At 38.8% G+C, this 27,138-nt stretch overlaps 3 protein-coding genes and 1 non-coding gene across 4 annotated transcripts; 3 read left to right on the forward strand and 1 right to left on the reverse strand.

The window, feature by feature from the left end:
- The first annotated feature begins 548 nt into the window (after window positions 1–548).
- Window positions 549–1,493, forward strand: LOC121471582 (olfactory receptor 5B2-like). Its single transcript, XM_041722374.1, has one exon. It carries the CDS (start codon window positions 549–551, stop codon window positions 1,491–1,493), a length of 945 nt encoding a protein of 314 aa, XP_041578308.1.
- A 9,712-nt stretch (window positions 1,494–11,205) lies between these two features.
- Window positions 11,206–11,312, reverse strand: LOC121472447. The gene has a single exon (XR_005982913.1). It is a non-coding gene; the product is annotated as a U6 spliceosomal RNA (small nuclear RNA).
- Window positions 11,313–12,554: 1,242 nt separating this feature from the next.
- Window positions 12,555–13,508, forward strand: LOC121471896 (olfactory receptor 5B12-like). The gene has a single exon (XM_041722779.1). The coding sequence runs from the start codon at window positions 12,555–12,557 to the stop codon at window positions 13,506–13,508; it is 954 nt and encodes a 317-aa protein (XP_041578713.1).
- Window positions 13,509–25,780: 12,272 nt separating this feature from the next.
- On the forward strand, window positions 25,781–26,596 carry LOC121501496 (olfactory receptor 10Q1-like). The gene has a single exon (XM_041773556.1). It carries the CDS (start codon window positions 25,781–25,783, stop codon window positions 26,594–26,596), a length of 816 nt encoding a protein of 271 aa, XP_041629490.1.
- Window positions 26,597–27,138: the final 542 nt, after the last annotated feature.

The following is a 27,138-nucleotide window of genomic DNA, read 5'->3' on the forward strand; positions in this document are numbered from 1 at the left end:
TCTCTTATGAATATATAAATAAAATCTTTTTAAAAATAATTTTGTAAACTCAAGCTCTGTGCCTCATAAGTTAAATGGGGATAACGAGTAATCAATCTCATGGATTTGTTGAAAGTAATAAATGACTATTCAGATAAAGTATCTAGAGCAGTTCCTGGCCCATAAGAAGTGTAGATATAAGCATTTTCTTGATTCAGAGAACTGAACCGACAGATTCATTCAAGACCTCTCATAATCAAGATGTTATATTTTCTACATCTCAGCTTATGAATTTACAAAATTGAAAACTTGGAAAATAATCTGTGAAGATCTTTGACTTCAAAACATGAAACTCAACTGATATTTTGTGCCTTAAATTATTTTATCTAGTCCATATTTTGGATCTGGAGAATCTTGAAGTACAGATTATTACTATAATGAAATACTGTGTATTTAAGGATTGTGTAAATGTATATGTATGAATTTCACTTCAGTCCCCAATTTATTTATGATTCTGTCCTTTTATTTCTCATCTCTATAAGGCACCTTGTGATTCCCAAACAACGTCCATGGAGAACAACACAAAAGTGACTGAGTTCATCCTAGTGGGACTAACCAATACCCCAGAGCTGCAGATCCCCCTCTTTATCATGTTCACCCTCATTTACCTCTTCACTCTGGCTGGGAACCTGGGCATGGTGGTGCTGATTCTCTTGGACTCCCATCTCCACACTCCCATGTACTTTTTTCTCAGTAACCTGTCTCTGGTGGACTTTGGTTACTCTACAGCTGTCACTCCCAAGGTCATGGCTGGGTTACTTAGAGGAGACCAGGTCATCTCCTACAATGCATGTGCTGCTCAAATGTTCTTTTTTGTAGCCTTTGCCACTGTGGAAAATTATCTCTTGACCTCAATGGCCTATGACCGCTCTGTGGCCGTGTGCAAACCCCTCCATTACACCACCACCATGACAACAGGGGTGTGTGCTCGTCTAGCCATAGGCTCCTATATGTCTGGTTTTCTGAATGCTCCTGTAGATGTTGGAGATACATTCCATCTCTCCTTCTGTAATTCCAATGTGATCCATCACTTTTTCTGTGATGTACCGGCAGTCATGGCTCTCTCTTGCTCTAATAGACATGTCAGTGAGCTGGTTCTTGTCTTTGTAGCAAGCTTCCACATCTTTCTTGCTCTCCTCATTATCTTGATTTCCTACTTATTCATTTTTATCACCATCCTGAAAATGCCCTCAGTGGAGGGATACCTGAAGGCCGTATCCACCTGCGCCTCTCACCTCACTGCTGTATCCATCTTCTATGGGACAGTCATCTTCATGTACTCCCAGCCCACCTCCAACCACTCTATGGACACAGACAAAATCGTATCTGTGTTCTATACTGTAATCATCCCCATGCTAAATCCCATGGTGTATAGCCTGAGGAACAAAGAGGTAAAGAATGGTTTCAAGAAGGTTGTTGAGAAGGTAAAACTGTCTCTAAGCTTCACCTCTTAGGGCTGTAAAATCCAAAGTGATCCGGTTTCATCTTTGTCAGATCTTCATCATGCACAAACTCACAGTTTACAGCCCAGCATTTAAATTACTGACATGGTATTTCCCTCTCTGATGTTTGTCACTAAAAAAAAAAGCTAGTATGTCCAATTGTGTAACATCTGGATGAGAATACTCATGAATACCTTAAAAATTTAAAAAGTTCATGCTTATCATGCATTTTATGATTTATATTCAATTTATTCATATGTTCACTTTTTCTCCACCATATGCTAATGCAAGTATATTTGTAAAATAGGGCTCAAACCCATGAAGACAACTGCAAGGATCCATGTGTGCACATACACACAAAAGTGGGAACTTTGTTAAACAAATTAGCTGGAATATGGCTATTTTTAATAAAAGGTTAAAATAATTGATTGTGGATTACAGAATAAATTGATGTCTAGCATTTTTAAATTTTTTCTCCAAAAACTCCTCCAAGATTCAAAAATGAATAACATGATATGAATTTCTTAACAAAAATATGTACTTTTTGTTGGAACACTTTTTCCAGAGCTAAAATCCTGAAGCAGTTAATATTTGTGTCTTAAGTAGGTAGAAAGTCATTAGGTAGAAAAAGTATGGTCACATGATAATTTTCAAAGGAAGGCCAGAGAATGAGAAAAGGATATCAAGTGATAATAAAGAAATATCTCAATTTTTCTATATAGGACTACTGACTCTTCAATTTTGTAAGATAAATGCCTGGAGTAATAATGATGTCATCCTTTTTTCTCTCTGAAAATACTATGAGATGCTAGTGCCTCTCATTCAAGGACATTTTAGTTTCAGATGAGCTATGTCATGTCTTGCCATTCTCCTACTCATTCCTTCCGCATCATTCACAGTGAGTTCCCTGCTGTTCCTGGACAATCCTAGCTCCCTCCTGCCACAGGTCCTTTGTACTTGCTACTGCCAATGTTTGAGAAGCTCCCTCACTTCCCTCAGGTCTTTAAATGTTACTGTATCACAGTCAATCTACTCCCCAGCCCCCACCGGCACTGTTCTGAACTTGCTTTATTCTTTATGGTTCTGATCACTCCTCAACTATTTTTATTTATCTTTTTGTTCATTTGTTTATCAATTTACCTATCTACCTAGAATGTACACTCTGTAAAAAAAAAAATGATTTTGTCTTCTTTATTAACAACTTCATCCCCAGCATATAAAGTGTAGCCTAGTTCACACTAATTTCTCAGTAAACATTTGTTAAATTAATCAATTAATTAAGCTTTGAGTCCAACAGTTACTATATTTGAACTACGGATAATTTAGTTCATTACCTATTATATAATTCTTCAGAAAAGAATTTTAAAACATTTCATAGACACAACTAGTTTTCCTTCTATTTTCTCATTCACTACGTGTATTCTCCACTTTTAGAAAAATTGGTCTTTTGAAAACTGCATTGCCAAATGGATAATATAACCATCTTTTAAATTAAAATTTTCTCATTAAATGGCATATAACACATGAAACTAATTCTATTTAAGAAATCATACAAAGACAAAGTATATACACTTACTGAATTGACAGAGCTTTAAAGTAAGTCATGAAATAAAGTAAGGAGCATATTTCAACTTTCTTCTTTTTTAAGAACTACTTTAAGTATTCTAGTAACTTTACCCCTTCATGTAAATTACTCAATCAATTTGTCAACATTTCTAAAATTCTTCCTCAGATTTTGATTGAGATTAAGTTGAATCTGTAAATAAGCATGAGGAAATTGACACATTAAAGTCTTCCAATCCATGAACATGATATATCTCTACTGCTGCATAGCTTCTCCTTGATTCTTTTCATTGGTGTTTTTGATTTTCTACTTCCCAGTACTGCACATATTAAGTTAGATTCTACTTAATTGCAAACTAATGACCAAAGAGGCTCTGCAAACAGTATGTCCCTCTAGAATGACATCATGTGGAACCATGTTGGGATTTCAGAGGCTAATGAATAAGAATGAGAAGGGACTTCTAAACCCATGGAGTTCTCAGGAGAATAGGACTCCTTTGAGGGCATCCAGGTTTCCTCATCCAACTTCCTTAAAGAAGAAACAGTTAAACTGTTTCTAGGGACTTTGCTTGATTTGTTAAATGAGCACACAGACACATTTGCCATATGTTGTCATTTCTTCTTTTCCTATTTTTGAAAGACATAAGTAATATAATATAAAGTTGTACTTTTCAGTTTGCTCATTCCTGAGAGTCTGTATAAATGTATATAGTACACCACCCAGATTCATATACAAAACAGTTCTATCCACCCAAAACTTCCTTCTGCTTCCTTTGTGGTTAACTCCTCCCATCCTCCAGACCCTCATAATCTCTGATCTGCTGACCACCTCCCCCCTGCATAGAGTTTTCCTTTTCAGATTATCATATAAGTGGAATGAAACAATATGCAGCTTCTAGAGTCTGGCTTCTTTCACTTAGCATAATGCAATTAGGATACATGAATTTCCTTGCTTGTAACAGTAGTAGGTTCCTGTTGTAAACCCATATTCCTTTTTTTGATATGTAATTCATATACTGTAAAAGTCACCAAAGTATACCATGCACTGGTGTTTAGTACACTTACAAATTTGTGCAATCATTACCCTGGTTAATTCTTGAATATTTCCATCACCTCAGAAAGACTCTACACATGCAACTAGCAGTCAATGTGTATCAAAGGGCATTATCAAGAATGTGAAAAGGCCACCCATAAAATGGAAGAAAATACTTGTTATGCACATATCTGATAAGGGACTAATATCCAGAATATATGAAGAACATTTACAAATCAATATTAAAACAATAAATAACTCGATTTAAAAATGGGCATGCTATTTAAATAGTTATTCAAATAAGGTACACTAGTGGCCAATAAGCACAGAGAAGAAATGTGTGGGAAATATCAGGAAGGGAGACAGAACATAAAGACTCCTAACTCTGGGAAACAAACTAGTGGTGGTGGAAGGGGAGGAGGGCGGGGGGTTGGGGGGAATGGGTGACAGGCACTGAGGCGGACACTTGACAGGATGAGCACTGGGTGTTTTTCTGTATGTTGGTAAATTGAACACCAATAAAAATTAATTTATTAAAAAAAAAAGCACAGAAAAAGATGCTCAACATCATAGTCACTAGAGAAATGCAAGTAAAAACCACAATATACCACTATGTATCTTGTAGGATGACTATAAAAAGAAAATGAGAACAACAAATTTTGGAGAGGTTGTGGACAAATAACTCTAATTTATTGCTGAGAATGAAAAATGGTGTAGCTGCTATGGGAAAACATTTGATAATTCTCAAAAAGTTAAACATAGAGGTTCCTGGGTGGCTCAGTCAGCTAAGCATCCAACTCTTGTTTTTGGCTCAGGTCATGATCTCAGGGTTGTGAGATCAAGTCCCACATCAGGCTGTGCATGAGCATGGAGCCTGAGATTCTCTCTCTCCCTCTCCTTCTTCTCCTCCACTCATACTCTCTCTCTTTCTCAAAAAAAAAAAAAGTTAAACATAGAGTTACCATATGACCCCATAATTTCACTTGTAGGTTTACGTCCAGAAGAATTGAAAATATACAGACACTTGTACAATAACACTCATAGAAGCATTATTCACAATTGCCAAAAAGTTGAAAGATTCCAAATATCCATCAACTGATGAATCAAATGTATCCTCAAAAAATTATGCTAAGTGAAAGAAACTGGACATAAAAGGACAAATATTGTTTGATTCCACTTTTATGAATTAGCTAAAATAGGTAAGCCAATAAAAACAAAAATTTTATTACTCATTGACAGGGGATTAGGGAATAGGAGGAATGAGAGTAAAGCTAATGTATATTGGGTTTAATTTTACAGTGATGGAAGTGTTCAGGAATAAGATACATATGATAATTACAAAATATGAAAGGTGACTGTAGACTTTGAAATGGTCTATCTTATGTGAATTATATCTCAATAAAAAATATTGCAAATAGTGGAAGGGGAGGTGGGCGGGGGGATGGGGTGACTGGGTGACGGGCACTGAGGGCGGCACTTGACAGGATGAGCACTGTTGTTATACTATATGTTGCCAAATCGAACTCCAATAAAAATATTTTTAATAAATAAATAAAAAGATAATATGTAAATGAATGGGTGTGGCTGTGTTCCAATAAAACATTTTTTTAAGATTTTATTTATTTGTTCATGAGAGACAGAGAGAGAAAGGCAGAGACACAGGAAGAGGGAGAAGCAGGCTCCTTGCAGGGAGCCCAATGTGGGACTCGATCCGGTTCTCCAGGATCACACCCTGGGCTGAAGACAGTGCTAAACCGCTGAGCCACTAAGGCTGCCCCCAATAAAACAATTTAGCAAAAAAAAAAAAAAAAAAGAAGAAGAAGAAGGAAATAGAGGACCTTCTTCACACCACATACAAAAATCAACCCAAAATATAAACGTGAATATAAAAGTTATATCTCTAAGACTCTTGGGAGAAAATACAGGAATAAATCTTTGTAAACTTCAGTTGGGCAAAATCTTTTTACATATATAACCAAAAGCACAAGCAACAAGAGAAAAGGTATGTATATTGCATTTCATCAAAATTAAAATATTTATACTTCAGAAAGCACCATCTAGAAAATGATAAGTCAATCTATCATTTGGCAAAAATGAAAGGAACTATTTGAAATCTTAGATAAAAATCTGACATAAAGGAATGGAGTATTGATATATGGTAAAAACTGGATAAACCTTGAAAATGTTATTCCAAGTGCAAGAACCCACTCAGAGATAATCACATATTGTATGATTATATTTATATGAAATTTCCATACAAGGCAAATCTATGGAGATAGAATTAAATTTGTGGTTTCCTAGGGCTGGGGTGCAGGTGGAAGGCAATGGCACTGACAGCTAATCAGTACAGTTTCTTTCCCAGGTGATGAAAATGGTCTTAAATTGACTGTGGTGATGATTACACAACTCTGAACATGCTAAAAAATCATTGGATTATAAACTTTAACAGGTCAATTTTATTTTTTAAGATTTTATTTATTTATTTCTAGAGAGAGTGTGTGTGCACAAGTTGAGGGAGAGGGCAGTGTTTCCTTAAGGACATCCTTCACTAGTTTTAACCACACATCAAAATAGGCAGAGGGAGAGAGAGAGAGATAATCTCAGATAGACTCCTTGCTAAGCATAGAGCCCAACATGGGGCTCTATTCATGACCCAACATCATGACCTGAGCTGAAGCCGAGTTGGATGCTCAACTGACTGAGCCACCCAGGGGGCCCAAGGGGTGAATTTTATAGTTTCTTAATTATCATAACAGTAAAGCTATAATTTTAAAAAGACGTAACAATGATAAGGGGACCAGTACTCAAGGATTAAAAAAAAGACACAGACAACAAAACATGCATAGCTTATTATATGTGTATTAGGCATGAGAAACCATATCATTTGCAGTACCAAATCAGCCTCAAAGTCCAGAGATTTAACACAACAAAGGCTTATTTCTCACTTCTCTTACTACATGTGACTCACAGGTTATGCAGGAAAGATGAAGTCTTTCTGAGTATGTTCATTCAAACACAGCCAATGGAGGTTTTGCCATCTGTAGCTACACTGTCTGGAAGAAGAAGCCTCCTCAGGTATCATGGCAGGGGAGAGGCATTGCATAGGTGGGCACTGGCTTTTCTATACTTCAACCCAGAAATGACACACATCACTTCTTTTTTGACCTATTATGCGGAACTGGTTCATGGCTCTACCTACTTGCTAGGGGACAAGGAAATGTGGGGAGCAGATGCAATGTTTGAGTGCCACTATTTCTGTTCCATGTAATTTGTCATTTTTACTGATGAGAAAGTAGTATGACTTAAATTTATTGACCTCTTGATATGTGCTAGACATCTCATTTAATCTTTAGGATGCTCCTATGAGGGATATATAGTATTATCCTTCTTTTTATAGGTGATACTTTAAAAGTTTTGAGAGACTGAATAACTTGGCCAAGGCCATCCTGCAACGGATGGAAGAACTAGAATTTGAAGGCAGGCCCCATGACTGCACAGCCCAAACTTACAGCAGCAACACTGGAAGGCATTTATGAAGGAGATATAATTCTGTCTGCTGCTTGTTTGTGGTCAAAGATGATTATGCAGAGAAAAGAATGGATCCATACCCTTAGTTCTAAAAATAGGGGGGCAGGAGTCCCCTAAATATCCCCAAAACAGCTCTTTAGCAGTAAGACAAGTGAGTATTTTGTTTTAAAAAACATTTCTAGAGGGGTGCTTGGGTGGCTCAATCAGTTAAGCATCCGACTCTTGATTTCAACTCAGGTCATGATCTCAAGATTGTGAGATCAAGCCCCATGTCAGGCTCTGTACTCAGTATGTACTCTGCTTGATTTGAGATTCTCTCTCTCCCTCTCCCTCCTGCTCCTCCACCCCATTCCTCTCAAATAAATAAATAAAATCTTTTTAAATTTTTTTAAATAAAAAACATTCCTAGGGACAACTGTAAGCCTTTAAGAAAGACATAGATTTGAGAAATCCAGCATGAGTTCCTGATATCACCTAAGCCAAGATTTTAGTGAGGTTTTTATTTTTGTTGCCCAGCATGGCTATGGCGCTGCCTTGCTCATTGGAGGCTCCTCTCTCTAAGCTTCCATTTCCTCGTGTCTTCAAAAGCACTCTCAGACATTATTCTCTGAGAGCTCCTGTCATGTTCAGGGCAAGAGGACTAATCCTGGATCTGGAGCCTCCTGAGATATCCACTCACACAACACTAAATGTTCCCCTGAGATGTGTGGTGTGAAAAGATCACTGTCTCAGCCCTGATGTCTGTAAGAGTGCAAGTTAGGTTCCACAACATAGTGCTCCACAGGTGGGGACGAGCTTCTCCGGCATTAAACTTTTCTGGATGTGGGCTTCTGGTCAACAGTGTGACCATGAAGGTTTTCCATACTCCTTGCCTTGTACTCTTCTTTGTCTGATCCTAGGACAGAAGTAAGTATCAAGAAAACACACAACTGTAACTTATTAGAAAGGAAAGGGTAGTTCTAGAAGGTCCAATCATGTCCATTTTACAAATGAGGAAAACAAAGCCAAATCAGCTAGATCGTAGACACCTTGCTAGCTGGTTATTCATTCCACCACTCTTTCCACTGATTGCAATCAGATATCTTCAATGAATGGTTGGAGTAACTGAGTCAAAAGGGGAGACTGTGACTTCTTGTTTCTTTTATTTAGAATATGCTAGAGGAATAGCGGTGCAAATATCATAGCTCCCTTTCTGAATATCAGGGGTTGCAGAACTTTCAACATCTGTTTGGGTATCTCAATGTAAAGTCATTTTCTATGGGAATGTCAAAGTTTAGACTTTCAGTTTTATTGGCTGAATATCCTGCAGTAATCAAGAGATGAGATAGACCATGGAAAGTAATGGCTCCGATTGTTTAACTAAAATGTTAGCATCTTTTATGCTTTTCAAAGAATTTGCATATTTTTTGTCACATCAGAGCAGGAGAGCAACTTATGAGGGAGATAGCATTTTTTTCACCTTGTATATTAAGAAGATATGGCCAACAGCAAGTCTATACCCTACTGGTTATAAGCAGAACTAGGATAGAATTGAGCTTGTATTTGTGGTACAATCATAGCCACACCCCTACACCTCAAGTTCCTGCATCAGAAGGAGCTGTTTTGTGTCCTAATGTAACTACAGACCATATAGATATGAAATTTGGTCAATATGTTGGCCATTCCTAGTACATCAGTGGAATACAGATACTAACTTTTTTTTTCAAAAATAAGTACAGTTGTATTTGCATGTTTGTGCATTTGGGCCAAATCCGGAAACTCTAGCAAGACATTAAAGAATCGAGGAATCATTAATGGAGGAGGAAGGAGGAAGTAACTTCATTGTCAATAGGGTATTCTGGCACATTCTGGGCACTTTCATAATCATTTTGTAATACTTTAAACACACTTTTATAAAAGTACTTATCACTTTGGGAGAGTAATTTCTAAGGCCAGCTGACTCACCTCCTATAGAAAGTTGGGAATCTTGTTACTCATTTTGTAATACCAGCTGCTGAAACAGAGGTGGCTTATGTGCAAAGCCAGCTATGAGGAGAACAAGAGGGAATTGACACTGAATACATGCCATGTGCCAGGCATCATATTAGTAGGGCTCCATAAATCATTTAATTTCATCTTTTCAGCTGTGTAAAATAGATATATTGGGCGTTACATGAATGAGGTGTTTCACAGACAATGAACTGAGGTTTGCAGAGTATAAGTAATGTTCCCAAGGTTACATCCCATCTAGGTTGCTAATCACTGAGTGATAATTATCTATACTTATATGCCTCTGTTATATGTGGCATAAATAGTCACCTTGGGCTCTTCTTCTAAAAGGTTGTATTTGTTCTATCACCAGATACATTTTTTCCACTCATTCTTTTAGGGTTCACACCTATCTCATTTCTACCAATTACTTTTGCACATCACTCCTTAATTGAGATTTTGATTATTCCATGTATTTTACTGATAACTAATATGTATCTGCTTATAACTGCCTATTTATACAATTGTGCTGACAGGTCCATGCTTTTATCCATGATGTTTCTTCTGCCTGGTATAGTAATAGTGGTAGTAACAGCTTGAATTAGTTGAGTACCTGCTGTGTAATTGACATTATTTTAAGTGCTTTGCATGATCTAAGTTATTCTATTCATCTATTTCAAAAGATGAAAATTGTGATCACTCCCACTTGAAAAACCAGGAACCCGAACTACAGGAAAGATTATTACCTTGACCCACTATTTTGAGAAGGGTTATTTATTTATTTAGAAATTTAATTTATTTATTTGACAGAGAGAGAGAGAGAGAGAGAGCACAAGCAGGGAGAGCGGCGAGCAGGGGGAGAGGGAGAAGCAGGCTCCCTGCTGAGAAGAGAGCCTGATGTGGGGCTCTATCCCAGGATCCCAGGACCATGACCCAAGCCAAAAGCAGACCCTTAACTGACCGAGCCACTCAGGTGCCCCAAGAAGGTTATTTAATATTATGGATTTTAGACAATATTGGCTGTGTTTGAATCTCAGTTCTACCACCAGATTTGCTACTTAGGCAAGTAACTTCTTTCAGCCTCAGTTCCATTTAAAGTAAAATGGGGGCAATAACATTATTTGCCTCCCAGAATTGCTAAATGAGTTAACATATGTAAACAGCTTAGAACAGTTTCCTGACACAAAGCAAGTACTAAGTATTTGTTACTATAATAACTAATAAGCGTTATTATATTTATTGAATTTCCAAAGCCACGACTCAGGAGTAATCATCTCCAGAGATTTTTTCCTGAGTCCCTGTGTTGGGCTTATCATACATCCTTACTTCTTCCAAAGCACCCTGGACATACATACCTCTAATACTTTAAGAATACATTAGAATGAACATATCTTTTGGATAATAGGTCTCTCTCATTTGGCTATTCTCTTTTTTTAAGACTTTATTTATTTATTCATGAATAACACAGAGAGAGAGGCAAAGACATAGGCAGAGGGAGAAGCAGACTCCCTGCAGGAAGCCCAATGTAAGACTTGATCCCAGGACACCGGGATCACAACCTGAGCCAAAGGCAGACACTCAACCACTAAGCCACCCAGGTACCCCTTTCACTAGGCTATTCTTTTTTTTTTTTTTAATATGGACTGCTTCAAGAATTTGCATGTCATCCTTGCGCAGGGACCATGCTAATCTTCTCTGTATAGTTCCAATTTTAGTATATGTGCTGCCAAAGCAAGCACTCACTAGGCTATTCTTAAAGGCAGGGGTATATCATATCCTTCCTTCAGGATGAAGGATTTTTATTTTTTTAAAAGATTTTATTCCTTTATTCATGAGAGACACACACACACAGAGAGGCAGAGACACAGACAGAGGGAGAAGCAGGCTCCATGCAGGAAATCCTGTGTGGGACTCAATCCGGGGTCTCCAGAATCACGCCCTGGGCTGAAGGTAGCACTAAACCGCTGAGCCACCCAGGCTGCCCAGTATGAAGGATTTTTAATCCAGGAGAAATGAATGTGATATATTTGAGTCAAAAGAGTCTCTCGGGTTGAGAGGGCTTCTCATATTTATTCTCATGAAACCCACAGTAAGCTGTTAGGTGAGCACAGCCAAATAGAGCAGATGACATGGATAGACATCCACAGCTTGGCAGAGGATACAAAGTCTCTAGGTGAGAATGAAAGTGACTCTTCTATCTCCCTCATTCTCCATCCTCATGAATAAATCAAAGACAAAGAGATAGAATACATCAGCCTGGGAGAAAAATAAAGACAGTGACAAAGAGAAAACAACTAAAGTTTTGCTTCCACCTTTCAAAAAATAATTCCTTCTTTTTTAGAGTTACTGAAAGATGCCAAAATGTTGCTAAGAAAATGCCAGAAATCATAAAGCTTCCTTCAGGGTCCAATGGTTAAAATGGAGCACTTGATTAAGGGCCCTGGTGAATTAGAAAGAGCAGAGCTGGGTCCCAAATCACTGTATATCTTCAACTATTATGAACAACTCAGTGAGGGTCCCTCAGAGACAGGAAATGTATTTGATGAAGCTTATCCTATCACATGCCAATGACTTTCTTTTCCTTTCTGTTGATTAAGCTTTCTACGTACTTGTAATAAGAGTGCTTGTGAGATCCAGCAAGTAGTGTGAAGGAGTCCTGTTAGTTTAGTGTAATAAAGCATACCGTACAGCAGGCAAGCTGAAATGTGCCTCCAGAGTCATAATATAGTCCCCTTGTGGCAGCACAGTCAGCAAGGACATTCCAGTGTCCTTCCACATCACTTCTAGATGATTGGCCTCGCTTAACCCACCCCTACCTGGTGTTCAGCCCAACTGGTTGCACACAGGCTCCTGCCCTTGACAGGAAGCTGACACATGTGGGCAAAAGACCCTGTTCACAGTTAGTTCCCATGCTAGTGATCAAACAGCATTATCTTGTGTTTGCTCATCTTCTCATAGGTGCCTCTCATGATGACTCCTGAATGACTTTGATGGAGAACGTTTCAGAGGTGACTGAATTCATTCTTGTGGGGTTAACAGATGCCCTGGAGATGCAGGTCCCTTTATTTACAGTCTTCACTATCATTTACTTCATCATTCTGGTTGGGAATGTTGGGATGATCGTGTTGATTCTGCTGGATTCTCGTCTCCACACTCCCATGTACTTCTTCCTCAGCAACCTCTCCTTTGTGGACTGTGTTTATGCCTCAGCTGTCACTCCCAAGGTAATGGTGGGATTTCTCACAAAAGACAAGATCATCTCCTACAATGCATGTGCTGCCCAGATGTTCTTCTTTTCAGCCTTTGCCACTATTGAAAGTTTCCTTTTGGCCTCAATGGCTTTTGACCGCCACGCAGCAGTGTGTAAACCCCTGCATTACGCCACCATCATGACAAGTGCTATGTATACCTCACTGGCCACTGGTTCCTACATCTCTGGACTCTTGCAGTCCTCCATCCATGTTGCCCTCACCTTTCACCTCTCTTTCTGTCGTTCCAACATAATTAATCACTTTTTCTGTGACATTCCCGCACTGTTGGCTCTCTCTTGCTCTGATATCTACATGAATGAGATTGTGCTCTTCATATTGGCAGCATTCAATGTCCTTTTCACCCTCTTGGTTATCTTGAATTCTTATCTGTTCATTTTTATTGCTATCCTGGGAATGCACTCAGCTGAGGGACAGAAGAAGGCTTTCTCCACCTGTGCATCCCACCTGACCACTGTCTCCATCTTCTATGGGACAATCATCTTCATGTACTTACAGCCAACTTCTAGTCATTCCATGGATACAGACAAAATGGCATCCATATTCTACACCATGGTCATCCCCATGCTGAACCCTTTGATCTATAGTCTAAGGAACAAAGAAGTCAAGAGTGCATTTCAGAAAGTGGTTGGAAAAGCAAAGTCTTCACTGGGTTTAGCGTACTAATTAAAAATAGCAAGCAAACCATTGGACTTCTGGTATCTAAGAATTTTTTAAATTTTAATTCTTTCTCATCTTTAACTTCTCTGAGAAGTTTCCTCCCAAATGAGGCTGGGTCTATTCGTGCTTTGGGAATGTGACTGGGTAGGAAAGGTTTTAGAAATCTTTCCAGAAAGAGAATGTTGCTTCTATCTTAAAGTGAAGATTATAACCCTGGATACTATAAGATCTCACACCAAATTGTCTAAAGAGTTTTGCAGATGAATCTCATAAGTGTATGATACCAGAATTATATTTTTAATTACTATAATTCAAAATAACTTTATGATTTTTGTACATGGTATAGAGGCATGATTCTCAGACATTCATGCTCTTAAGAATTCCCTTGAGAGACATTGCAATGCAGAATTCCAGGAGCTATCCAGATAATATAATTTAGTTTATTTATGGTAGAGCCTAGAAATCTGTAGAATTATCCCCCACTATCCACATATACCTGGATCCTGAACTTAGCAAAGTGCCAGTGGTGAGTATAAATAATGAGGGATGCTATGTGACCTTAATCTATTTGGTCCCTGAATTTAATAAAGAAAAATATAGTTTAGAGGGTGAAAATATATCCCTACCTATTCCTTACCTCTCATAAAGTTCATATAAGAGAGTTTGGATAGGGAGGACTGCCTGCATTCTTAACAAGTTTCACCTATATTTCAGATGAGTCCAGTATGCAGATCGCACTATGAGAATTATTTCCCTGGAGCAGTGGTTCAAAAGTATCATTGCAAGATCAGCAGCATCAGCTTCACCTGGAGTTATTTAGAAGTGCCAATTATAGAAACCCCCATCCTACACCTACAGGATCAGACACTCCAGGAATATGGTCTAGCTATTTGTGCCTTAGCAAGCCCTCCTGGTGATTACAAAGCATGCTTAGGTTTGGAAACCACTGGACTCAACCTAGAAACACTAATGTAGAACAGGGTTTCTCAACCTTGGCTGCACATGATAATAATCTAGAAGAGATTTTTTAAAATGCTGCTGCCTGAATCCATCTCCAGAATATAGGGTTAAATAGATCTAGGGATAAGACCTGGCCACCAAGAGATTGTCAAATGCAGTCACTTCCCCAGAGCCTGAGACCAAAGAAAAGAGATAATATTTATTTAGCATCTAATGTCTGCTCATTATTTGCATATGTGAACTCATTCAGATCCCACACTACCTCTGAGGGCATCGACCATATAGAGATGAGGAAATGGCAGCTTAGACACAGGCAAATGGTGGCAAAGTGAGAATTTTGAACCCAAATCCTTGAGACTCCAAAGCATACCCTCTCCAGTTTAGTTCAGCTAACAATTGTTTAACACCATAATAGAATGTAATGGGCATAAAGGATATAAAGATGAAGAATTTTTCTCTTTTGGAGCACCTGGGTGTCTCAGTTGGTTAAGCATCTAATTCATGATTTCCAGTTGAGTCATGATCTCATGGTCATGGGATCAAGCCCTGTCTCCACACTCAGTGGGGAGTCTGTTTGGAATTCTATCTCTCCTCCCTCTGCCCTTCCCTCAGATATAAAAATTAAAAATTTTTTGAAAAGAATTTTTCTCTTTTATCAAAGGCCACTAGTCTTCTCAGTATAACACAATTATCTTTGTAACTAAAGCACTAGGACACAAGGAGACATGAAAAATCACAATAATATTGATCTAACGTCTCCTTGCAACTGCTTAAATATCCTTCCGTGTTGACATTCTCAAGACCCCAAATCCCCATGCTCATCACAGCTCAAAGCAGGAGCACATTAAACAACATTAGTCTTCGAGGCCATCAGAGGTGTGTAAAGGGCACCAGAGCCCATGTGTTCTGTCCATGTATTGCTGCTACTTACACTGAAGCCCTTGCTTTCTGGAAAGGCTTGTCATCCTTATCTTCTAGAAGTTTTGTGTTACATACTCACTTAAATAAAGAAGCTTAACTGGGAATCCTACATGCTCCAGTGAATATCTACTCTTAGTAAGGTGGCAAACCATGAACCTGAACATCAATTGTGCTCGCCTTCACCAAATCCCAAATGACTCATTGCCTTATTGGAAAGAAATAGGAAAAATAAAATAAAAGGCAAATATGTGCCCAGAAAGCCTCCATGCCCTGACCTTCAAAGTCCTTGTGGGCTGGTTATGGGGTATTGGTCACAAGGGCTGTGTCGCACATTCAGCAGGCAGGTTTAGACACTGATTTAACCATGTCTAACACCAAGTCTAACACCCTGTCATGGACATCAATAAAGTAATGTAGCAATTCATCTCCTCTCAAAAATGCTTCTGTAACTTTTTAATAAAAGTGTGTAATAAATGTATGGAACTAAAAGCTTCTGTCGAATTATTTCTGGGAATGGGACATGCTGTAGACTGAATGTGTGCCCCCAACTTTCATATATTAAATCCTAACACCCCATGTGATGGTAGGAGGAGATGGGTGTTTCAGAGGAGGCAGTTTAAGTGTCTGTTGAATGGGATTAATGCTCTTTAAAAAGAGATCCCAGAGGTACCTGGGTGGCTCAGTTGGTTAAGCATCTGCCTTTGGCTCAGGTCATGATCCCAGAATCCTGGGACTGAGCCCCGCATGGGACTCCCTGCTCAGTGGAGAGCCTACTCCTCCCTTCCACTTGTGCTCCCTCTCACCATCTCTCTCTCAAATAAATAAAATCTCTAAAAATTTTTAATTAAAAAAGAGAAAGAGATGTCCCTTGCTCCTTCCACCATGTGCTGAAGTTTGCAAAAAAGACAGCCATCTATGAATCAAATCAAGAAACAGGCTCTCATCAGACACAAAATCTTCCAACGCCTTGACCTGGGACTCCTCAGCCTCCAAAACTGTGAGAAGAAATAAATTTATGTTGTTTATAAGTCACCCAATCTATGATGTTTTGTTACAGCCATCTGAGTGAACTAAGATGAAAGCATTAGGAACAGCCGAATGAACTCAAGCCCTCCCTCAAACTAGTAACTGTGACTTTGATTTTAACAAGACACTGAACTTCAGATCAACTGTGAGGGAAAATCTTTTTAGTTTAGCCACAGAAGAATTAAATGATATCCTTAGCCAGTCAGGTTCAGTCAGGCCAAGAGAGAGTCAAAAGATAATCCCTGGACCTGGCATCTGATGGGAATTGTACACATGCCTGGGGGCTGCTATTAACTCATACATCCACTCTCTCATCTGTACCAGTCTTGATTTTTAATAGGAACCATTAAATGCTTATTCAGTGGAAAATTCAACTAATGAGTGAGGGAATGTGTGACTGGATGATTACACTAGTGGATAAATGAATGAGTGAATGAACTGAGGTTGAGTAAATGAGTCAGCAGCAAGCTGGATCCCTAATAGCTAATTACAGGACTCAAGATTTGCTCATTTTGTGTGCCCAAATAGAAGGCATCTCTCAGATCACCCTGCAATGTTCTTTCTTCCCTCATCCCGTAGAAGTACAAACCATATTCCTTTTCACTAACTAAACCCTACGCTTATATGTTAGAATAGAGTCCACCTGTCACCCTGCAAGCTTTTGAGACATTGCAGGTGATCATGAAATTCAAGAAATTAAAAATGATTAGTTTGAGTCTAACATAGAAACAATAAACAACAGGATGTCCAACCCTTATAAGAGAACCTCTACAGGTAATTATGGAATAGAAAAAAAAAGAAAAGACCCAGGGTGCCTAGTTAAGTGGCTGACTCTTGATTTAAGCTCAAGTTGTGATCTCAGGATCCTGGCATCGAGCCCTGCATCTGGCCCTGCACTCAGTGAGGGGGTCTGCTTGAGTATTCTCTCTCCCTCTCCCTCTGCCCCTCCCTACACTTGTGCACTATCTCTCTCTTTCTCTCTAAAATAAATAAATAAATCTTTAAAAAAAATAATGACTCAATCTTTTCTACCCCCTGGCCTGATAGCCAGAAAGGAAAGCAGAGGTGATAAGAACTAGCATCCATTGAAGGCTCTCACCATAATAGTGCAAGATACTCTAAAGTCTAGATGACAGTGAAAGTCTTTATTCCTTATGGAATCCTCATAGCTCAAGTCATCACTCCTTGAAAATCAGACTGCAAGGACAAGACTTTTTTTCTCTCAGGAATTCTCATTAGGAAGACAAACATCCAGAAAAGGAAGCACTAACAGCCTTACAACCATAAGGAAAATTGTTTCATGAATTCTCTATTCTGAAGGAGTCTCTTGCTCTAGTAGTTGAGAAGAAAGAAAGAAGGAAAGAAGCAAGCAAGCAAGCATGAAAGAAAGAAAGAAAGAAAGAAAGAAAGAAAGAAAGAAAGAAAGAAAAAGGGAGAGATAGAGGAAAGAAAGAAAGAAGGAAGAGAGGGAAAGAGGAAGGAGTACTAATGCAATAGTTAAAAGCCTTTGATATGAGACAATCTGGATTCAAGCCATGTTAATAGTGCCTCAGTTACTCTGTTTGCAAAAGTGCATAATAATAGTCTACTTCTTAGAGTTGGGATAGGATTTAATGAGACAATACATTTTATATACTTAGTATAGCACTTGGAATACTGTCAAGAAATAAATTTTAAAATTATTTTTATTATACCTTTAGCAAAAGTAATAGAGGCAGAATTGGACCATGAATCTCTCTGCCCCATTCTCACTTCATAAGCACCTCACCTTATTTCTCCTCTCTTGCAGGTTCTTGAACTTTCTGCCCCACACCTTTGTTTATATACTACCTCCACCTGAGGACATCTTCCTGGGGCCAAGGACCGTACGGGGAAACGATAGCAAAGACCAAGTTCTCCATCTGACTTTGTTTAACCCACCCAGTGAAGATAGGCTTCATATTGTGATCTCTGTGAGTACTTCATAAAAGTAGCCATTTCTAATGTTCTAGCAAGAGAGAGCCAGGTGTGCTTTGCTGTAGCATGTGTGCATCTTACTGATGGCTTTCCCAAAGGAGTACTATTTGCTGAGAATGTGGATGAAGGGTGAAAAGAAGAGGGAGGATGGGGCAGAGATGATGCTGAGTACGTGTGGATGTGAGAGACTACTCCCGTCACATCCTGCTATGAAGAAGTTGCTTCTTCGAGTTGTTTGAAAACCCTTCCATATAGTTTTTGATGAATTCATCAAGAATCATTTATTCCAATTCCAAACTCTACCATGAGTGTGTCAACATAATTATACAGGCAAACACTTCTGAAATTCTTTTTTGTTTTGTTTTGTTTTTACTTTTTTATTTTTTGTCTTTTGTATATATTTTTTATTGGAGTTCTATTTGCCAACATATAGCATAACACCCAGTGCTCATCCCTCCAAGTTGGGATAAGCCTTACTGATTCGAGGGTTAGAGCATTTGGAACCCATTGAAGGTAATCTGCAACATGGATAAGGTGCTATTTGTACAAACTACTGCAGAACTGTGAGTATATCTCAATGACAAGACTGTTATGCCTGCATCAGGCTAAGTAAGCACTGTCCATCAATCAAGGAAGCTAGCTAGCATTTACTGAGTGGATATCCTTATCAATATTTTTCTTTTTGGATCAAGTGAAATTTCATCAGTAATTGTCCATCTGACATCTAAGAAGAAAGTAATGAGAAAAATCTTCTTCCACTACTCTAAATACATAGAAACTGCATACCATGTATTTTAAAATACATGCTTTTGCTCAAATGTTATGACAGAACTTATAACCTGCTCATGATAGGCTGAAAGTGCTCTGGTAACTTAGTTGGGTGGATGCCAAAATAACATGCTTGCTCATGGCCAAGGTATTCAAATACACAATAGCTAAGTCAAGCCACCCATTGCTTGGGGCATGAAATTATAAATATAAGCACAAACATGGTATCTCATTATAAATGTAATTTCCAAATTAATTATCATCACAGAAATGAATGGAAATGGGGCACATTTCAGCCCCATTGTAGGATGGGATTGACAGGGGAAATGAGAAACTTACAAGTAAGAGATGGGACACAGTTCTTCCACATGTTCTATATTCCTTGAGAAAGAAGTAGAAATTGTAGAGTTTTAAGGTGAGAGAGGACCATAAACATCATCTCATCTAGTCCAACCACTCATAATATAAATGAGAAAATTCAAATATAAAAACCTTTAAAATTTGCCTGAGGTAACTTAGCATTTGAGTGGCAAAGCTCAGCCTAAAATTCACATTCCCAATTGCCCAGGCAAGGATAGTTTTAATGCAGTTTAATACACCTTCTGGGAACCCTGAGCTAGCATGAAAATTTCCCACATATTGAATTTTCCAGGATACCTATCCATAAGTTCCTATGCATTGGATAGATAGGAAGGAGGACAAAACCCTGAGGTCCCCAGATGACAGTTGTCTGTGATTATCATGTGAAGAGTTGCCCATTAACTTTGTCACAGCTGATCAACCCAGAAAATTTCCTCCCAGGTTTTTTTTTTTTTTTAGTTGGATTTGGTTTAAGAAAGGCCACTGGGGAAAATTCCTCCTCTTGGGGACCCATTATTTTAAAACATCCTATAGGGCACTAAAACATCTGGCTAAATCAGACAAGAATGGCCTCTGAGTAAAGAGAAGAGTGCAGAAAAGTATCCTGGTCCTCCATGCAGGACTCCAGCTTAGAATAATTCCAAAGTATCCCTACTTTCCTTGTATTCCTCTTCATCCTGCCCTATCCCGAGAATGGCTTTCTAAAACCCGACTCCTCCTGAACACCAGCACATTCTTTCCCATGCACATCTAGATGTTACAAAGACATCGCCTACTGGTCACTTTTCATTTCTAGGGGATTATACACATCTGGATCCCATGTATCCTTATTTCGTTTCATCCTTAAAGAACAGAATACAGAGGGTCAGGAAGCATTCTGGGAGAGTTGCCTTAATCATCCATAGGCAGAAACAAAAAATTTGCCTTTATGAGTGTTCTTTGATGGCTAACAGAATGCAGTGAATTGCCAAGAGGTAAGGAAACATTTTCAGAGACTTCACTTTCTAAAAACTAATGATTGTTTTTTACCTAATTGATGTTAACTTGCTGTGTGGAATACTTTAGAGCAAGGGTTGGCAAACTAGACTACAGACCAAATACAGCCTCTTTTGGTACAGCCCTTGAGCTAAGAATGTATTTTGTACTTTAAGAGAAAAGAATGAAAGAAAGAGGGAGGAGGTGGGGAATGAGGGAAGCAGAAGAACAGAGAGAGGAAGGAAAGGAGGAAGGGAGGAAGGAAGGGAGGAGGGAGAGAGGGGAGGTAGGGAAGGAGAGAGAGAGAGGGAGAGAGGGAGAAATGGGAGGTAGAGAGGGAGGGAGAGAGGGAGGGAGGGACAGAGGGAGATACACAACACACAAGGAACCCAAGTAGACTACAATACCTAAAATATTTGCTATCTGGTTCTTTATAGAAAAAGCTTGCTAATCTCTACTTTAGAGTGAAGGGGGTAATTTCAACGTACATGTAAGAAGGGTTAAATAAATCAAATGGCTTAATGGGAAAAAATGGCTTAATGGTTTGGGTATAACTATCTGCACTTCCCAAATAAGTAAAATGAGGCTTAGGTTGTCCAATATGGTGTAACTGGGAAGTGGTGAAGCCAGGGCTCAAGCTTAGATCTTTCTTTTCTAGATCCAAAATGCTTGAGCTTGCATCACAACTCCACCACTAAACTAGCTGTTTAATCTCAGACTAATCTTTTGGGACCTCAGTTCTTCATCTGTAAAATAGGCATAACATATTACCTGCCTCATGGTATAGTCATGAAGTGCATCTGAATTAATACATGCAAAGAATTTAGAAGAATACCTTCACCTTATGGCACAAGCTATTATTACTATGTTTGAATATGATTCCAATATGATTCTAAATACTTAGAAGAGTATTTCCCAAATTCTGTTAAACATCAAATCTCCCTTGCATGATTAAGAACACAGATCTTTTTTTTTTTTTCAACAGATTTTATTTACTTAAGAGAAGAAAGCATGAGCAGGGACCGGCAGAGGGAGAGGGAGAAGCAAACTCCCCATTGAGCAGGGAGCCCAACTCAGAGCTTGATCCCAGAACCCTGGGATCATGACCTGAGCCAAACACAGATGCTTAACTGAATGAACCACCCAGGAACCCCTTATTTTTTTTAATTTCTCACAATTATGGTCAAATAATAAATGTTTTGTGAATGCTTAAACACAGATCATTTTTTAATATTTTTTCAAATTTTCCCCAGAGCTGAGACTAAGATTTCGGTAGACATTAGGCACCCAGTATATGCTAGCTAGCTTCCTTGATTGATTGACAGTGCTTACTTAGCCTGATGCAGGCATAACAGTCTTGTCATTGAGATATACTCACAGTTCTGCAGTAGTTCATACAAACAGCACCTTGTCCAGAAGTGCAGAAAGGATGAGAATCAGGAATGCTTCCTGGATAGTTGATTCCTGAATAGGACCCTACCGAAAGTAGGAAGAATGGAAGGAAAAGTCATCCAGGCTGAAGGGCTTTCCATGATTGCAGGAGATACAAGATAGTTTTAAAGTGATTGGAGAGAGTGAACAGTGGGAAGATATGAGCCCCTGTTTTAAAAGTAGACATACTAAGTGAAATAAACCAGTCACAAAGAGTCACACTATATGGTCCCCAGACCACTCATATGACATACCCAGAGTAGTCAAAATCATAGATGTAGAAAGTAGAATGGTGGTTGCCAGGAGGTGGGAAGAGGGGAGATGGTGAGTTATTTAATGGTAATAGAGCTTAACTTATGCAAGATGAAAAGATTTCTGTCAATAATGGTGTTGATAGTTGCACAAAAATATGAACATACTTAATACCATTAAACTATACACTAAAAAATGGCTTAAATTGTAAATGTTGTATTATGTATATTTTACAGTAAGAAATGTTTGAGAGGCAGGAAGAGCTAGGCACAACACAAGGCACTCCGTGTGTATTTTTTTTAAAAAAGAGCGGGGAAGGGACAGAGGGAAAGAGGGACTCTTAAGCAGGCTCCATGCTCAGCACAGAGTCCTACTCCAGGCTCTATCTTGACCCTGAGATCATGACCTGAGCAGAAGTTAAGATACTTACCCCACCCAGTCACCCTGCTCATGGGACCGTCTTGTATATATTTTTATTAACAAGCATATGAACACTGCAGATTGTCAGCTAAGGAAATTGAGCTTTGTAGGCTCACTTATTGAGTAAGTAAATGTCCAAGGCCAGAGAGCTGGCATGTGGGAGAGCCTGGATTCAAATGCAGGCAGAAGGACTTTAAAGCCTGTAAGTTTTCTCAAATGAATAATTAACTCAAGAATTTCCTTCACAGTGGTCAATGGACAATATGACGGGGACAGTATGGGGCAGTAGAGATTTCCTCAGGCTTCTCACATCACCCTGTGTAGATTTCCTCCCTCTCCAACATGCATAGATCCAGACAGAGTTTGATACTTGTATCAGATGCTCCAACAGAATTGTTCTGGCTAATCTATCTTTTCTGTGTAGGTCTTTGCAATGTCTTGGACTAAATTACAAAGCAGTTGATACAAGCTAAAAGAGCAAAATCCAAGAACCAAAAAGTATAGGGTAGATTCTACTTTCTAATAGCCAACCTAGCAGAGTCAAAGTCTTCATTTTGTTCTTAACTGTATGCTCTTCTAATTCCTTTACAATTTCACTTTTGAAGAATATGCTTTTTGGCTATTCAAATCAACTTCAGTATAGGGTCAAGAAATTAATGTTAAAATGAACGTTTGTCCATTATTCTATACTGGGGTTATCTGAAAAATCATAAGAGTTAACACTTATTGAGTGTTTATTGAGCACCATATCAAGTGCTTTTAATGTATTTTCACTATATAGTCACAGAAACCCTATAGAGTAAGTGCATTCATTATCACTCCCATGTTATAGATTTAAAAATTGAGGTACACAGATTTTATGTAAAATGTCCATGGTTACTTCAAACTCAATCAGTCTGATGACAAAAAATATGCTTTTAACCATTCTGCTATGCTGCCTTGTATCATGTATTGGAGACTCATATATTTATGGGTATTTTCTGTTTTATGAACTCTCTATTCCTGCACTGATTTTTTAATTGATATAATTTTGATATATGATATCTTATAATTTATGCTACAATTTAATATTTTTTAAAGATTTTATTTGTTTATTCATGAGAGACACAGAGAGAGAGAGAGAGAGAGAATGGCAGAGACACAGGCAGAGGAAGAAGCAGGCTCCATGCAGGGAGCCTGACGCGGGACTCCATCCTGGGTCTCCAGGATCACACCCTGGGCTGAAGGCGGCACTAAACTGCTGAGCCACCCAGGCTGCCCTACAATTTAATATTTAAAGCAAGCCTCAACCTTGTTCTTTTATGAACATCTACTTATTCTCATTTGGCTGTTCTTCCAAATAAACTTTAAATTCACATTATGAAGCACATGCACACACAAGCACACACAAATGCACACTCAAATTATCTTGGGATTTTTATCAGATTCATACCAACTATATGCGTTACTTTTAAGATACATAATATTTCTAAAATATTGAATTTTCTCATCAAAAACAACTGTAAACAGTTGCTTTAAATTTGTCTTACAATTACATTTATTGACATTTTATATTTGTGTGTGTATGCTATTGGGATTAGAATGTACTTAGTTATTGCTGATACGGAAAAAACTTTTGTGTTTTATGTGAAGTAAAAGCCCTACAGCAAAACAGTGCCGAATCAGTTCATTGAAAAGTAGTTACCAAAAAATTAATTTTAAATTTATTTATTCCTTACAATTTTAACGTATAATTCCATAAACACATGCAAAACATATTATTGCATTTTTTTACCCCCAGCCAAACCATTTCTGTGTGTTTGCTTTTGGTTGGCTGATTATTGAAAACTGCAGTGTTTTCTTACCTAAACCACACTTATTAGTCATCATTTGTAGTTTTCAAGTCAGAAAAATACAAGTATCATATGATTTCATGCATTAAAAAAATATTTTTCATGTTCGTAGTTCAACATTTTGTACACTATTTTATTAATTTGAACAATATCAAATGTACTTGGCTTATTACAGTTGGAAACAAAAACAATGGACTTGATAAGCAAAAACCTCAACTGGAGGGAATGTAAATGCTCAGATGTATGGAAATGAAGACTACTCACCTAGGATTAACTCAGTGTACTGTGGACACTCAATATGCTATTTTACATACAGAAAGGAGATCAAGGTGGTTAAGTACAAATCAGTTAACTACTAGCCATCGTAAAACCTTTCCTTATAAGGTCCTAACAACTTCTCAGTTGGCCACCTTGGGGTTTTCATAGAGACAATCAGATGCCTGTCATGTCTTTTGGTTGGGGATTGTGGTTTATTTCATGTTTTGGAATTTCCAGAACATTTTCAGATAAAAAGAGTGGTAGTTTTATGTGACACTGTATTTTCTTAAAAATATTTTGTTTCTTAACTAAATCTGAACATCTTTATGTTTTAATACAGTATAATGCCCATCTGTATCTATTGTCCTAATTGATAATGTGTCATTCTGCATCTGACAACATTGCTTAAAAGATTTTTGTTCTATGGAATTCTGCTTCCATTTTGTCCTTCTTTTTCTTTTGAATGATACCTTCCTTCTCTCATTTTTCTCTTCAATTTTGGGTAAAGACATATATATTTATATTATATATATGTAGAAAAATAGTCTTTTGTGCTTAACAGTAAAGCGATTAGTATTAAATTGTTAAAGAATAAAGAATAAACTTTTCTCTAATCCTCCTTTCCTCTCTCTCCTTTCCCTTCCCCATTTCTTATATTTTTTTACATCAGTTGAGAGGCTTTAGATCTGGATTGCTATTAAACCTTATTTTTCATAATGAATGTCTTAAGAATTATATCTGAAATTTCTGTTCTTTATAATACAATATTTGAAAGAATATATTTAGATACAATAGTGTTTTACTATGTTTTACTCCTCACGACTTTTATATCACAAAATACCCAACACTTACTTTTTATTTTAATTTTTTAATTTATTTGAGTAATTGAGCTATTGTTTCTGCACAAAACAAATCTTGCGATCCTTTATTTTACTCAAGCAATAAAGCAATTTGGCAGAGGGAGATTCAGCACTTCCCCACTCTTCCTTTGCAGGACACATGTTTGCTAGGAGCCCTGTCCTCAACCAATCCGGCCCCACTGAGTTCTTCTTCCGCGTGTTGACCACCGTCCCAGAATTCCAGGCCCTGCTCTTCCTCCTCTTCCTCCTCCTCTACTTGATGATCCTCTGTGGCAACACAGCCATCATCTGGGTGGTGTGCACGCACAGCTCCCTCCGCACCCCCATGTACTTCTTCCTCTGCAACCTGGCCTTCCTGGAAATCTGCTACACCACGGTGGTGGTGCCTTTGATGCTTTCCAACATTTGGGGGGCCCCGAAGCCCATCCCCCTGGCTGGCTGTGGCGCCCAGATGTTCTTTTTTGTCACCCTCGGCAGCACTGACTGCTTTCTCTTGGCAATCATGGCATACGATCGCTACGTGGCCATCTGCCACCCGCTGCACTACACCCTCATCATGACCCAGAAGCTGTGCGCCCAGATGGTGGCGTGCGCGGTGGGCCTGGCCCTGGTCCTCTCCCTGCAGCTCACGTCCTTAATCTTCACCCTGCCCTTCTGCGGACACCGCCGGGAGATCAACCACTTCCTGTGCGATGTGCCCCCGGTCCTGCGGCTGGCCTGCGCCGACATCCGCGTGCACCAGGCCGTGCTCTACGTGGTGGGCATCCTCGTGCTGACGGTCCCCTTCCTGCTCATCTGTGTGTCCTATGTGTTCATCGCCTCGGCCATCCTGCGCATCCGCTCCGCCGAGGGCCGCCGCCGGGCCTTCTCCACCTGCTCCTCGCACCTCACCGTGGTCCTGCTGCAGTACCGCTTCTGTGCCGTGGTCTACCTGCGGCCCCAGTCTACCTCCTTGGTGGATGAGGACCGCCAGTTTGCCCTGGTCTACACCTTTGTCACCCCCCCTCCTCAACCCGCTGATATACACCCTCAGAAACAAGGATGTCAAAGGTGCCCTGAAAAAGGCCATCAGTAGCAAAGCAGCATCTGAAGCTCTCTGAGGTTTTAGGGGGACTTGAAGGAGGTACTTGAGCATGTGGCAACAGGGGAACTCTTACATACAAATGCTAGATACACATTTAATTCTCCAAAGTTTGGATTTTCATTAACTCTGTTCCTAACATGTTTGGTTGCTACACTTCATTTTTTTTTTTTTTTAAGTTCTCTGAAACCTTAAAACTGAAAACTGGACAGGGATACTGTAGGCTATTGTTCAATTAGCCACAAATTAAAAGTCTACATTTCCTTTGAAGCAATATCATTATCTTTGAAGCCTTTCCTCTTGAGAAACAATGGTCTTCATTGATTCCTTGAAAAATATTCATAAGGAAATTTCACCTAATATGCCTTATTCTTGTGTTTGTCTTTAAAGTATGATAAGTAAATGCCTGGTCAATTTACCCATTTCCTTTATAAGCCTCTTTCACATGTTACAAGGTCCCTGTTGGTGGGTCTAATCTATGCTCCTACATTTCAATCCAGGAATGTACAAGTAGATTAGGAAAGGTGGAGCAGAGC

Source organism: Vulpes lagopus, chromosome 11 (genome assembly GCF_018345385.1).
Source record: "Vulpes lagopus strain Blue_001 chromosome 11, ASM1834538v1, whole genome shotgun sequence".
NCBI lineage: Eukaryota > Metazoa > Chordata > Mammalia > Carnivora > Canidae > Vulpes > Vulpes lagopus.

Excerpts from the sequence above, each read along its gene's own strand:
- LOC121471582 (XM_041722374.1), top strand. The coding sequence starts at position 549 with ATGGAGAACAACACAAAAGTGACTGAGTTCATCCTAGTGGGACTAACC.
- LOC121471896 (XM_041722779.1), top strand. The coding sequence starts at position 12,555 with ATGACTTTGATGGAGAACGTTTCAGAGGTGACTGAATTCATTCTTGTG.
- LOC121501496 (XM_041773556.1), top strand. The coding sequence starts at position 25,781 with ATGATCCTCTGTGGCAACACAGCCATCATCTGGGTGGTGTGCACGCAC.